Source organism: Ochotona curzoniae, unplaced genomic scaffold (assembly GCF_017591425.1).
Source record: "Ochotona curzoniae isolate NIBS_2020 unplaced genomic scaffold, NIBS_Ocur_1.0 contig_2723, whole genome shotgun sequence".
NCBI lineage: Eukaryota > Metazoa > Chordata > Mammalia > Lagomorpha > Ochotonidae > Ochotona > Ochotona curzoniae.
In genome coordinates this window covers 24,371,390-24,385,576 of record NW_024465573.1, presented here as the reverse complement: position 1 = coordinate 24,385,576, position 14,187 = coordinate 24,371,390, and the positions used below count along the sequence as shown (strand labels likewise).

At 53.4% G+C, this 14,187-nt stretch overlaps 1 protein-coding gene across 2 annotated transcripts; it reads right to left on the bottom strand.

The window, feature by feature from the left end:
- Positions 1 to 2,535: 2,535 nt before the first annotated feature.
- On the bottom strand, positions 2,536 to 13,570 carry IL10RA (interleukin 10 receptor subunit alpha). 2 transcript variants are annotated; one of them, XM_040977024.1, is made up of 8 exons: positions 13,434 to 13,569; positions 11,367 to 11,487; positions 10,719 to 10,770; positions 10,553 to 10,685; positions 9,539 to 9,711; positions 8,794 to 8,944; positions 7,765 to 7,886; positions 2,536 to 5,013 (listed from the first exon to the last, which is right to left on the bottom strand). In XM_040977024.1, the coding sequence occupies exons 1-8, from the start codon at positions 13,498 to 13,500 to the stop codon at positions 4,099 to 4,101; spliced, it is 1,734 nt and encodes a 577-aa protein (XP_040832958.1). In that variant the 5' UTR covers positions 13,501 to 13,569; the 3' UTR covers positions 2,536 to 4,098. The 2 variants fall into 2 exon arrangements, with proteins under 2 accessions (XP_040832958.1, XP_040832957.1); XM_040977023.1 differs by having other exon boundaries at positions 10,553 to 10,770; positions 13,434 to 13,570.
- Between the last annotated feature and the right edge of the window lie 617 nt (positions 13,571 to 14,187).

Sequence of the window (14,187 nt, the reverse complement as noted above, 5' to 3'; positions counted from 1 at the left end):
AGCCTGTTTTGCTAATGGCTGGGCATCTTTTCTTTGGATGATGCCATTAGGGAGCCAGACCCACCACTACCATCCCTCCCTGTCTCCTGACTCCAAGCCATGTTTCTCTTCCATGTCCTATCTATCCTCAGGTTTGTATGTGATATGCACCTCTGATTCCCTTTTCTGTTTTCTCTCCAGTCAGTTCCTGTCCTTGCCAATACCTCCTTCTGAATGTCTTTTGCAGCTGCCCCTACTCAGTGTTGTCATTGATCAGTCCATTGTATGAGCCTCTTTATGGATTGTTTGCCCCTGTCCCCAGTTCCTATATTGAAGCCCTAACCTCCACCGCTCCCCCAAATGTGATGATATTTGGAGGTGGAGAAGTGAATAGGTTTACATGAGGATGTGAGTGTGGGGATCCCGTGACAGAATTAATGACCTTACAAAAAGAGGAACCAGAGCTTTCTCCCTACAAAATGAAGACACAGCAAGGAGGCTGCTGTCTGCATGCCAGGAAGAGCGCTCTGTCACAGGAGCAGACCTGGCTGGCACCTGGAGCCTGCAGTAAGCCCCCCAACCTATGATATTTTGTTTAACAGTCAGAATGGAGACAGCTTCCCACTGTTTTTCTGACTCCTGCCTTACTCCTTGTACAGATCTCAAGCTGTAATCACTACAGAATACTGCACTAATCACTGAGGGTAAGGAGGCGCTTGTCAATGCATGCACTGGTTTGATGCATATCTTCAACCAGAAGGCTTGCACCAGGAGGACAGGCCTGTTCAAGCCCAGAGCTGCATGCACATGGTGTCTGGCACACAGTCATCTAACAGTTAAGAGCCTCCATGCACGTCTCGCTGCCTTCTGTCCTCTCCAACTTATGCCACCTGCACTAGCCAGGGTCATCTTCTCTTCCCCAATCCTTCCTCTTCCACAAGAGTGCACACTGGGCCCCTCCCCTGCCCAGGGGTGGAAGGGAAATGAGTTGAAGATGGAGTTGATAGTGAGGAAAGGTGCTGAGGGTCATTAATAAAAAATGCACCTCATTTTTAAGATTGCGGCTTTACTTCAAAAGAAACCCTCAAACCCATGAGCACTACAGGAAGTGAATGAGTCAAGCTTCCCAGTAGCTAGTTGTCCTTTAGGCCAAAATTTGATAAGATCAGCAGTAGCTACCAGACCTGCCTCTCAGGGTTGCTGGTTTGCTGGCCCCAAGGGACAAGGGGAGAGCTTCCAGCTGCTTTGTCTGGGAGGGTGCCAGCAACCACACCCCCGTGGTAGTGCCGCATGCATGCTGGGTCCCAGGCATCCTGGATATTCTGCAATTAGAGTCAAGCACATAGCTGGGGCCACAAAGTTCCACAGAATTTTCTCTGGAGTCTGTACTAGTTGAGTGCCCCTCCCACTCTCATGTCCTTACTAACAGGAAATTTCATTAGCTCACAGAAACACAAGACTCACACCTCCCTCAGCCTGCCACAGCCCTGGAAGGAAGCTTTTCAGCTGAACAACCGCAGGGTGGGGGTGGGGGATGTTCTGAAACTTTATTCCAATTGCTGAGCAGATGGAAGTGCTCGCTGCCTGGGAGCTGACTTCCGTCTGCTATGGGAATGGCTTCAAGGTGTAGGTGGCCCAGCCCAGCCACCCGGTTGCAGGACACAAACAACCTTCTGCTTTTTCTCTCCATCCTGCAGTCAGTCACCATCCACCCCAATGCAGGGGTCTCTTCCAACACCCTATTTCTAGGAGGAAGAATCCAACCCCATTTCTATTCTCACTTGGGATCAAAAACTCTCCCAGATAGCAGCCCAATCAGCTCCCCAAGTGCATGCTTAGTCTAGGTCTCTGAAGGCAAGAAGATTGGCTTTCCAGAGCAGATTGGCTTTTCAGAGCGGGGAGGAGGGATGATAGGTGCCAGAGAGGAAATGAGCTTTCCCCAGACACCTCCTGAGGATCCAGGCTGGGACAGCAAGTGAGGGCGGCACAGTGGGGCTGCAAGCCTGGGCCTGAGTTTGCTCCACCTGCTAGGTTGCGCCTGGGGAGCATCTCAAACCCACGTGTGGCTTTTCAGAGAAGCAGCAGGCTGCATCAGGCTCGATGGCTTCAGCATCAAGCCACTGGGGCGAGGGTTGCTCGCTGTCTTCCTGAAAGAGGCCACCTCCCAGGTACTCCTTTCCACTTGTCACAACTGCCAGCCACTGTAGCCTTTTGTGGCTTCTGAAAGAATTTTCCTTTTCAAGCAAAAAAACAAAAAAACAAAAAAACAAAAACTGTCCCTTTCCCTGGATGGCCAGTGACACGTGGGACATTGTGTGCCTGGTAAACTTTTGGCAAACATGGCTTCATTTAAATCTTGCCACCTCTCCAGGAGGAGCTGGTGGCCCTGTAATACAAACAGGGAGACATCATTGAGGTCAAGGCCAGTAGGAGCATCTGAACTTGGGTCTGTCTGCTCTGAGTCCAGGCTCAATGCCATATCCCAGTCATCATCATCCTCAATAATCAGCACCAGTGCATTCCACCTACCCTGAAAGCAGACCTCACACCAGTGAATGAAGTTCCCGTGGTCCTCACAATTTATTGGAACAACACACACACACACACACACACACACACACATACATACTCTGTACAAGGCTTCGCCTTTAAGGCCCGTCCACGTGCATGTTCTCGTTGGCACCTCACATCACTGGGAGCAACACCAAGTACATCAACGGGCTCCAGTTCCCCAGATGAGAACACTGAAGGCTTGGACGCCAAAAGGGATGTGTCCAAGCTCAAATGACTCGGATGGGACAGTCACAGCCCCAAATTCCTTTTCTGTCCTGGGTTGCTTCTTCAATAAATAAATGAGCAAAATAAATAAATAAAGCTTTTGAAGAACCCGAGGAATCTGTCCCAGTGTCCACTCCCATGGAGAGTTCAGTTTCCAGACACATGAAGAATTTCTTGGCTGAGTGACTGGGGTGTTGTGGCTTGTGTCCTCTTGGGCCACAAGGTCTGCTTCTCAGAATCCCAAATGAACACATGACCAGGCGAGGGCCCCAAAGGGCAGCCACAGGCCTGGTGATCACCCAGTCTGCTTGCCTGGGAAACACAGCTGGGCATCGTCTCTTGCTGGGCCCCCGTCACTGGCAGCTGTCTTGGCACAGGATTCTGCTTAGATCCACCGGCCCGTGGCATGAGAAGGAAGTTGGCTCTAGGCAGACAAGTTCCGGAGTCCACTTCCTCCCAGCTCAGGAGTCTGGCAGGCAGGATAATGTAGCCCAAAGAAAAAGCTTGGCTGACATCCAGGCCCCTGGACCAAGGCCTATTCCACAGTCGGGGAAAAAAGGTGATCCTTCCAAGGTGCAGACATGGCCTAAAGCCAACGAGTTGAATGCCAAGCGCCAGGACCCCTGAACTGTGGCCTGAGTTCTGGGTCTATAGTTGGGCATAAGCAGCCAGTGTGGGGGAAGATCCCAATTCTGATAATCTGGGCTGGTCCCCAAGCCCACAGGCTCTGCTTTGGCCCAACTCGAGCCACTCTAGTGTCTCTGCCACAGTGGGCAGGCTGGGGGCTGCTGTGTGCTCAGCCCTGTGAGTGTCTTGGGGGACACTGTCATAGTGGCTGTCTGTGAATGGACCCTGGAGACATCCTCCTTAGCTCCCTTAAGATCTTCCCAAGGCCAACCCCCTGCCTGAGAGGCCTGCCAAAGTAGGAGGGACCTTTTCAGAGATCAAACTCAGCCTGAATTCCCCCTTTATCCTACAAAAATCTCTTCTACCACCCAGCCTCAGGACTCCTGCCCTGAGACTGGCCCAGTTGCTTGACTGGCCTCTGGGGACACACTCAGTCTCAGTTCACCTCACACAGGCAGCTCCTTCACACAGTCTGTGTTTTCTGTGGGCACAGAATCAGCATTGCAAGACGCTCCTGCTCAGCAAAACAGGCCTTGGGCCCCATTGTGTACTCCATGCCAGTTCAGCCCTGCAGCCTCCTGCCCCACAGTGCCGTCAGGGATATCAGACTTGCTGCAAAATGCCCAGCCTGGTGGTACGTTTGACCTCCAAGCCCTGGGGCTGGCTCCTCTTCCAGGTGCAGGACTGGCATCAGAAGCGGTCCCTTGGGCCAGCTCACTCATTTGACTGCAGGCTGGAGATGAGTGGCAGAGCTACCAGATCTGAGTCAAAGTTGCCCAGGAGACCACCCATGGTTGCCACAAAGTCTGAGGTGGCAAATTGGTGTGTGCAGTTCCAGTCAGATGTCCCTAGCTCATTGCAGCCTGTCAAGTTCAGCAGTGACCGCTCCTCAGCTGGATGCTTCCACTGTGTAGCTGGGGCCTCGAAGGGAGCAGGAGTGGTGGTTTCCGCAGGATCCTGACGCAAATAGCCCTTGGCCTGGACTAATGCAGTCCAGCCTGCCTCAACATCTGGGCAGGTCCTGATTCTGGGGCTAAGGCCATTTAGAGTCAAGGCAGAGTCTTCCTCCAGGAAGCCTTCTTCGGTTGCTTTCTCCTCAGGGCATCTTGTCTGCTTCACGTAGCCCTGGAATGCCGCCATGGGTGAGTCTTCCTCCTCAGGCTCCTCAGGCCCCGGAGCACTGATGTGGCCTGAGGTTGAGCCACTCTGTGTGTCCCCAGGCAGTCCCTCAGCATTCTGGACAAAGCCAATGCCACTGTCGTCTTGGCCATGGCTGGCATTCCCCGTCTGCGGTTCCCAGGCAGGCTGGGTGCCAGGACTCACGTTGGGCTCCTGTAAGCAGATCCCGCTGTCGGTACTGTTGCTGCTGCCATGGCTGCAGCTGTCTTGGAGCTCCAGGGGCCCACCTGCTTGGGCTGGAGCTGCTGGGAGCAAGAACTGGGGCTCTTCAGCCTGCAGGGCCAGCTTGGCGCTGCCAAAGCCACTGTCCGCATTGCTGTGCAGGCGTGAGGACCTCGGTCCTGGTAATACCTTCAGGAAGGACTGTGTGTCCAGCTGGTGTATGATGTCTTCGGTGCCCGGATAGGAAAGTGGGCTGATGAGGTTGACAGGCCTGTGCTCCCGGAAGACCTAGAAGTGGAAGAGGGTGGAGTAAGTGAGGTGGGTAGCACCTGCAGGGAGCCTCCCTGGTGCTCCGAGCCAGGAGGGGAGCTGTGCCAGAAGGAGCGCTGCAGAGCCTGGGCCCCACTGCAGCTGACTTGCTATGTGTGTTTTCCTTCCTGAAAGCCATGGCCAGTTAGGCTGGGGTCAGATTCATAAGGAGCTGGCAGCATGGCAGAGAACAGGAGGTACAGTGGGAGCCTGCTGGGAAGGGCAACAGCTCTCAGGGATTTTCAGAACTGGGAGCTGCTTGACCTGAAGAAGTGGTGGGTTCTCAAACTATTTTGGATTTTGATCCAAAGAAATAAATGTTGCAAAATAACCTGTATGTGTAAACGCATATGGGAAACAGAAGTCATAAAACAGAACTGATGGGCATCGTCTAGGTGTTGGGAGTACCTTCAGGTCTGTTCGATCCTATTCCATTTCATTTTGTGAACTTTGCATGTGAGACAGCAAATCACTTAGAACAGAACTAACATTATGGGATCTGTGCCCCACTCACTGATGAGCACCCCAGAGCAGTTGCCCAGCACATTTCCCCTTCATTCATTGGCCCCAATCACAACACGGTCCTTCTGGTGCCAGGACGTACCGTGAGGGCTGCCCCAGGGCCTTTGCTGGGACTCCCCCTTTTGTCTTGAGTGCTTTTCTCTGAGCAGGTCTCAGCAATCACCCTTTGTGGCGGGGTCTTCCCAATCACCCTGGTCATAGCAGTGCCCCAGCCGCAGTCTCTGCACTGGCCTTGCTTACTTCTTCCTGGCACTTGGTTCCTGGCGTTGCTTTCCACATTTGTTCTGCCTTCCTCCATATACACAGGTACATTTACTCCCCCAGAGAACAGAGGCTCCTAAAGTGTAGGAATTGTCTAGTCTTGTTCACCTCTCTGTCCCTAGAGCCTAGGCACCTGGAAGGTTTGTTGACTGACTTACTGACTCTTGTCTTCATTTCCTTTTGGTGGCTGACTTCCTGCTACCAGCACACTGCTGGCTGTGTGTGCTCTGGAGCCAGACCTTACGGGTTCAAGTTCCAGTGTTGCCTCTTTCCAGCTCTGTCTCTACAGTTGAACTATTTACTCTCTGTCTGCTTCTCTGTGTTTTATTTATAAAATGGGAACAATGAAAGCACTGGCCCACCTAATGTGGTTCACAGAAGATAATCCGCATAGATATGATCAACTGAATTTTGCCCTTTAAGCATTCTATAAGGCAATTTTATTATCTCTGCTTTATGAAGGAGAAAAGAGAAGCTCAGAGGAGTTAAATGGCTCGCCCAAAGCCAACCAGCAGCACCCAACTTCTCATTTACACCCAAATGCCCTGATTTTGAAACAACTTGCCTGTCTCATCATTCCTACCCTGGTGGACTCATGAAAGATGACATCACCCCATAGATGTGAATTGCTAATATGTGTGCACATGTTCTGTGCATCCAAAGTCATTCAGAAAGTCAGCCAGGGACCACAAGCCTTAGACAAAGGGAACCGGGATGGCTACCTCTCAAAGACAAACCAATTCTGTGAGCCAAAGGCACAGAAGGAATGAAAGTGCAGCAGTGACTCTGCTGCCTCCCTGCTCTGGAATGCGGTCTCTCTCGCTGCTGTGCACTCAGAGAATGGCTGTCAGCTTTCATATTCACTGTAACCAGGCCCTGGGAGACCAGGCATGCCCATCTGCTTCTTGTCAGCTTTCCACACACAGCAGGTGCTCGCTCCATCACTGTTCCTCCACAGTACCTCACTTTTCTGATCCTCAACTAGGTCTCTCCTCTACTTTCTGGTCTGCCTGTCCCAGTCTCCCGTGTCTGAGTGCAAGATTTCTCAAAACCACCTCTCAGCATGCGAACACAGATCTGGGCACACTGATAATCTGTCCCTTGTGGCCCAGACAAGGACCCTCATTAGGCCAGGTAGTCCCACCCTCTCTCCACCCCACATAGTCTGGTCTTGCTTCTCATCATTTCTAGAAGACCCCAGACTCCGCTGGAGGTCCTCCTTTTGGTTTCCAAGCTTCCCTGGAGCCCTGACCTTCCTGATTGGGCTGTGTCTTTTCCAGGGCATCCCTTGGCTGATCCCACAGCAATACCAGTTCTAGGACTACGGTGGGCAATCTTGGATGCACCCTGCATCCTAGGCCAGAGTTCAAGTCCCAGTGCTTACTGGCGGAGGTCTAGGAAAGTGTTACTAGCTCCTGTCTGCCCAGATTGCAGCTGGCTGGCCCCATGTGTATCATTTGTCAGCACAGGGTAGTGAGGTGACCTTCCCTGGGCAGAGCGGGAATCCTGTCTCCTCTGAGAGCCTCTTCCGCTCCAGGGTCCCCTCACCCCTGTGCACCCATTCCTCTGGTGACAGCCCTCAGCTCTTTCTCTGGGTGCAGCAGTCAGTATCACTGACAGTGGGAAAACAGGTTTCACCCCTAATTGTGTGACTCCAGGTCATGTTAGAATCTTTCTGTGCCTCAGTGTCCCCATTTGTCAGGGGCTGGTCTGTGGCCAGTTATCAATGAGCAAGAAGCAAAGGACTCATGGCCATCAAGTTCTACAACCGCTCAACACACATCTTATCTGGGCTACAAGGAGGCATCATACTCAGACCTGCACTTGGGGTTCACTTCCGGCTTCTATCCCCTTACACTGTCCAGTGAAGGTGACTGCTGCCTCAGTAGCAAAGCTGAACATACAGATGAGCCGAGGGAGCGTGTGCTTGCCTCCCTGGACACTCACCAGAACGGTGGGCAGCTTTCCCCGGCGCCGCACATACATCTGGATGGCCAGGCAGTAGGCCAGGGCTCCGCAGAGCAGCAGGAAGAAAGTAAAGCAGAAGGTGAGGTTGACCACGTTGAAATCTGTAGGTCCAGAGAGATATGTTTATGGCCCAGTGCCATGGACTTGAAGGAGAAATCCCCAGGGATCCCTTGGCCAACCCTGTCCATTCCTATAGGTTAGAGTCCCTAGCTAAGTGAGGCAGTCACTTGCCCAAGGCCATATAGTCAACCAGTGGCAAAGCTTGAGATTCCAGCAAAACTATCGCCACCTCAATGAATGAATGAACAATAAGCTGTGGCTGTTGCCTGACACATGGAGCACCTTGCTCTGGGGTAAGAGTTCAATAACAAGGAGCTGTTAACCCTCCTTCTTAAACTGCAGTTTATTGCAGATCTAGAAGGAGTAATTTTGTCTTTGCCTACTCTGGACAGGGCACACTCCTGGATGGCATGAGCCCGGGCACCTGTTGGATGCTGGCTTGAGTTCTTTCTAGGGCTTCCTCTGCAGACAGTGCCTGTTCAGCCAGACTACAGGGCCCCATGAGCAGGATGGTGGCCCCAATGTCCCTCTCTTCTGCTCCCACCCTTTCTGGGGAGTCTGGAGCAGCAAGTGTGCTGACGACTCCGCTCTGCTTCTCTGTCCTTTGTGTCCCCAGCTCCTAGAAAGACCAGCCCAGAACTGTAACAAACAGGAACTAGCACAGCTGATGGAGGTTGACTGGGATGGGGGAGGGGAGCCCTAGGAAGCACAGCTATGCTCGAGGGCGACGGAGTCAGGGGGCCTGGGTCTGCCGCTCTGTCTCCTGGGGCACTCTCAGTCTCCCCATCTGTGAACTGGCGATAGCAGGATCGCTCTCGTGGGCTGCATGAGGATGTGTGGTTACGGTAGGGGTGGGAGGCAGGCAGTATCTTGCACCAGTAATCCTGAACAGGTCTCTTTTGGGTAGCATAGGGTCTCTCTCATCTCCCTCTTCCCAGCCCAACTCACACTGCTTGGAGAGGACGATGCACTCCTCCTTGGACCACAGCGCCTTGTTCACACGGGTGCTCACGGAGGGTTTCACCTTGACACAGAATGTGCCCTCCTCTCCAGGGATAGAGAGGCTGAAGTTTTCCTGTCCGACCTTCTTGTTGGGAAGCTGAAAAGCAAACCACTGCCATGAGCACAAACCCCTGAGGCTGCAGCACCCTGCTCAGCTTCCTAATCTCAGGAGGCTTAGCTCCCAAGGTAGAGGTCAACCTTGTCAGCCTCTTTGTTCTCAAGATGACAAATTTGCAGCAGCCCAACCAATGACCAGGACCAACTGATTTTACATTAATACAAAAGCAAAGGGAGCATTCTCTGCAAGCTGAGGTTCAGCCCAGAAGTGGCTGCGGCCAACTGGGTAGAACAGAGCAGGTGGATTTTGCGGGCTATAGATATCTGCATGCCAACAGAGGCACCTGTAGGGGTGTCACGAGGCCTCTTGGAACTTCATTTCCTTGTCTACAAAAATGGAGTCAGATATTCCCTACATGGACATCAAAAGCAATGGCAGCAGTGTGCCTGGCATGCTGTCCAGCGCCCAGGAGACAGCACCTTTCTTGTCACCCCAGGGAGCTGCACAGGTTGCAGCACTGAGATCTCCTCTGCCTGGACCACCCCATTTCCTCTCCCACCTACTCTGCCAGCAAAGTCCCCTGCAGCACACAAAAGGGGTTCTCCCACTCCCACCCAGGGACTACCCTCCTACCGTGTAGTTTCCTGGCACCTTGCGGATGGCAATCTCATACTCGCGAAAGTGTTTGAAGATGTTTTCGTAAGTATCATTTTTAGGGGCCATCACAGGGGGTCTGGGCGGTTGGATCTTGCCCTGGATGAAGTTGTCGTACATTTCAAGTTTCACACTGCCAACTGTCAGAGTCACTGGGGACAGAGGAGTGACCACAAAGCCTTGAGGCAAAGCCTTGAGGCAAAGCCTGAGTAGGGCTGGGAGTCCACCCATGCTTTGCCTGTAACAGAGGACTTTCCACACTCCCCTGAAAACCCAAGCCACAGGGTTGTCAGCCATCAGAACTGAAGACTTCCTGGGAAGCAGGAAGTCACCCTGGGGGTCCACTGGAGACTCTCGAGGCTGCTGGGCCTGGAACATGGGGACTCTTGATCAGTATCTGCCTAAGAACCACTGCCATTTGGAAGATCAGGACTCCCTTGGCCACAATCATGGGCCCTAACTCATAGCTGCAGAAAAAGGTCAAATACAGCAAGCTCAGCCCCCACTGGCTTGAGTGCACTAATCCTTCCTTTGCCTCTGCAGTGAGAGACTGATTTGTCAACGGTAGCTCTTGCCCAGGAACAACCTCTGGCAGTGCTGGGGGATCTGTTTGGGAATGGAGTAGGAGGGATCTTCCCTCAAGGGAGGGGGACAAATGCTATCCTGTGCCAAGTGCTTGTACACTCATTTCCCTTCCCTTCCCCTAAAGCCCACGCACTCCCAGACCTGGCCCTCCTGACTCAGCCACTCTCAAGGGCTCTCTTCTGTAGGATAATCAACTCCAGTTCCCGTTTTTGTCTCAGACCATTTGGGCTGTTTCATCTAACTTTTCCCTAAAGTCCTGATTCAGGCCTATCCCCTGCCAGGGGCCTGGCAGATAGTGGCAGGCTATGGAAACGAACAGGAATACCCAACACTCAAGTTTCTGGCTGGAAGGGATCCTAGAGGCCGCACTATGGTACACAGAGAGGGGGGTGGGAAGAGGCAAAGCACCTTCATCCTTGGTAAAGCGAATGTTGGAGAAGGTCCAGGGGGAGTACAGGTTGCCATCCACCATCCTGACTCTGGCCCGGTAACCGTTGCTGTGATATAGGTCCAGGGTCACGAAGGTAATGTCACAAGAGGAAGCCACGGGCTGGCTGCAGTTGTCACAAGAGGATACCACGGGCTGGCTGCAGTTGGTGATGATCTTCCAGAGATCTGTTCCATACCTGAGGAGACACCAGGGGTGGACACTGGGAAGTGAACTTGGACTTCAACTTACATCTCTGAAGACAGGGTCAAGAGACCCAGGGGCAGGAGCTCCCACATGGGAGACACTGGATCAGCCCTCTGCAGGGTCGGGGACAATGGGGGTGTATCCCTGGGTTTGGGGGCCTTGCACCTATTTCCCTTTGTTCTGGAAGATTCTCAGAGGGGGAAGATGGACAGTTCAAGTCCCAGTTGCTCTGGACTGCCTTGGGTACATTTGATCACACAGCCTCATTCTTCCCTTTTCCCAACTACAGTGGCTGCCTGTCATTGAGGTTTTCCTGTTTTTCCAGCAGATGGAAAAGCTTTGAGAGCAAAGGCAGTGCTCCCTTCTCCCCCATGCTCCCAGCCAACACATCGCAGGTGGCACATATGATGCGACTGCATCAGCACTAGAGTGTCAGAACGAATACGTGTCAGGGACCCTCCAGCGTCTTCTCCAGAGCAAGGCAGGTAACCCTCGCCACACCACCACCACCGACCCAGGCCAGGGAGGAAGGTCAGGCTGGACCCACCTGCTCCCTCACCCACTCCCTCCCACCTTCCCCTTTCTTACTTCAGGAGTTCCACTTCATAAAAGCTGTTTTGGGAGTGATGGGGAACAGGTGTCCAGCGGAGCACGTGATGGAAAAATTCTGCTTCAAACCACACGGATGAAGGGCGGGGCAGTTCAGACCCTGGGGAGAAGAGTCAGCACCCTGGTTGGCAGAGCCCACCTGCCCCACCTTGGGTTAGGGGCATGGAGATAGCACAAAGACCGTGACAGCCGCCAGTTCCTGAGCACTTCATGATGGTGCTAAACGCTTTACTGGAGATGAAGAACCGTAAGTTCATGGGTAGATGGAACTCAAAGATCAATTTCTTTCGGTGCATTGCATTTTTTTGTTTTGTCCTCCATGTATTTTTTTCAAAATGCATATTTTCCATATACCTTCTGAAGATCCCACACATATATCCCAAACAAATTGATCTTTTAATTCTATTTTTTTCACAAGCTTTTTGAAGTCCCCTCACATGTTTCTGGAATTATCACGACAGCTGAATGTTAGGCACTTTTACTGCAATTCTACCTAAGAAAAAACCTGGTGACTCAGAGAGGTGAATCCTTGCCCAAGTCCAATGGGACAAGTAAGGGGCACAGTGGGGAATTGAATCTAGGGGTCTGATTTCACAGCCAGCATTGTGTCCTCATATTCCTGCGGTCAGCAGCCACAATCATGCTGAGTATGGTGCCTCCCTGAAGAAGAGACAGGGGCCAAGGGCCACAGTAGGCTGGCAGTGAGCTCTTGGTCTCAGTTCCAGCTCCAGTGTGACCCCAAGGCCTGCCCTCATCACACCCCTAGTCCTCATCCTAACCTCAGTCCAATGCCACCTCTGGAGTTCCCTGAACGCACAGAAACCCTGCCTGCTACCAGCGGCCTGCTTCTTTCCACATACCTCCCAGGCTCCCAAGCTTCATTTCCTACTAACTTCTGGAAGGCCTGGTCCTGCAGCCAGATGCCCAACTTCATGGAGGGGGCAGGTCAGGCAGAAGAAATCAGCTGTGGGCTGAGTGAGGACATCACCACCAAGAGCAGGTACTTTTGGCTCCTGGATCAGGAAATACTCTTCCCTGTCTCCACTCTGCCGTCTGCTCTGCCCCTGAAACCCTCACCTGGGAAACCCTCACTCCAAGAGCCTCCAGCCAGCACCTGCCAGTGATTCAGGTCTGCTGAACCCATTCTTTCATAAGCATGCATGGTACCCTCCCCTCTGAGTGATTCTTGCCACCAAGTGGAATGGAGTAGCTGGCTGCCCTGCTTCCACTCCTGGAGCCCTAGGGCTTCAGCCCTGCCACCCCACCCCACCTCCCCACCCCACCCCCGGCCCTGCAGTCTGCTACCTGTCACCTCTCTATTCGGGCTTCCTGGCCCCAGCTCTGCACTCTCACTTAGCGCCAGACTCAGTTGCCTAACATTGGGCTAAAAGGGAGGAACTGGCCAGGCTCTGCGGTGTCTGCCTTCCCACCCCACGGCTCTCCATCATGTGAGTGGCCGACTACATGTTTGACTCTGTGTGCTAGCGTCACGCAGATGTGGTTTCGGTCCCTGCTCTCTCAGACCCTGCGCTTTGGTCCTTCCACCTCCCTGCTTTGTCATTCTCTTGTTCTCTTTCGGTAGCTTTTTTCAGTTGCTGAAACTTTCCAGGAAAGTTGGCCGCGATAGAAGCCTGGCCTAATGGACAGAAGCTTATGAGGGAGAGAGACAGGTGGCAGTGGGAGTAAGCTGGGGCTCAAGAGGATCAGAGGGTAACAAGAGGAGTGGTGGGGGGAGGGATGGAGGTGAGATGGGAGGGAGCCAGAATGAGGTTGATTATTGGTCCGACTAGGAAGGGTATCAAAATCATTCCCTATGGTATAAGCAGTACCCATGACCTGAGCTGGAGCAGCCCAAGATAGCTGGGGGAGAGGTGGGTGACCACACACACTCGCCCTCAACTCCATCAGTCCCACTACCACAAGCAACCCGGAGACCCAGCCTTGCCACTGCGCAGGAGAATCAGGGGAGGAATCAGGCACCAGCCCGACGGGGTTCTTCACGGCACGCAAAACTTGAACCGAGGGCTAGGAACGGTGGGGCCTTACCGTGCGCGCCCGGGCCGGGGTATAGGCTGAGAAGCGCCGTCAGAAGCACTGCCAGGCGCAGCAGCATCCTAGGAGAGCCGCATCGTCCGGAGCCGGAGCCTGCTAGCGCGCCTTCAGCCGCGGCTCTGTAGAGCTGAGGCTCATACCCAGCTCGGCTCCGCCCGCGCTCGGGGCGGGGTGGGGCAGTGACGACGGCGGGGCGGAGCTGGGAGCGCGCCTTGGCACAGGCACCGCGGCTGCGAGCTGAGCTCGCCGGCTGGTGGCGCGGGAGCGCGACCGCCTAGGTTCGTCCAGCGCTAGCTTCCCCGGCCGCGTTGCGGAAGGCTGTTGTGGCGGGCACTGAGTGTAGAGTGCGACGGAGACGCCTGTGTGTCTTGGTGTTGTCTAGGACCTTCATGGCGCGCTCTGAGCTACACCAGTGGCAGAGTAAGGCGTCCATCCACAGCCCCTTGTTTGCAGTCGTTATGGAGGACGCTGTAATGACCCCTAGCCCTTAGAAGGGTGGGGATAGGAGCTGCCCAAAGTCTCCGGATGTATTATTTTGCTGCTGGCAGGTGAGAAAGGTGAGATAAGATAGAAATCCAGGGGAAAATGAAATTAGGAGACACTAGTAAGAACCTAAAGGGCTGGTTAAACCTAGCTGACCAGCCAGTGCCATCTGGACAGGAGACAGCAGCAAGCCTAGAGCTTATGTCTTCCCATCACTCTGCTTTCTGTATGTGCAGCAGCAGTAAGAACCAGTCAGCAGCTGGCT

Bases quoted from the DNA above. Each gene is read 5' to 3' on its own strand.
- IL10RA (XM_040977023.1), bottom strand. From the start codon at position 13,500: ATGCTGCTGCGCCTGGCAGTGCTTCTGACGGCGCTTCTCAGCCTATAC. The intron at 10,771-11,366 runs GTAAGAAAGGGG...GTGTCTCCTCAG, and splicing joins TATGAAGTGGAACTCCTGAA to GTATGGAACAGATCTCTGGA. The intron at 5,014-7,764 runs GTGAGTGTCCAG...TTCCACTTCTAG, and splicing joins GAAAGCTGCCCACCGTTCTG to GTCTTCCGGGAGCACAGGCC.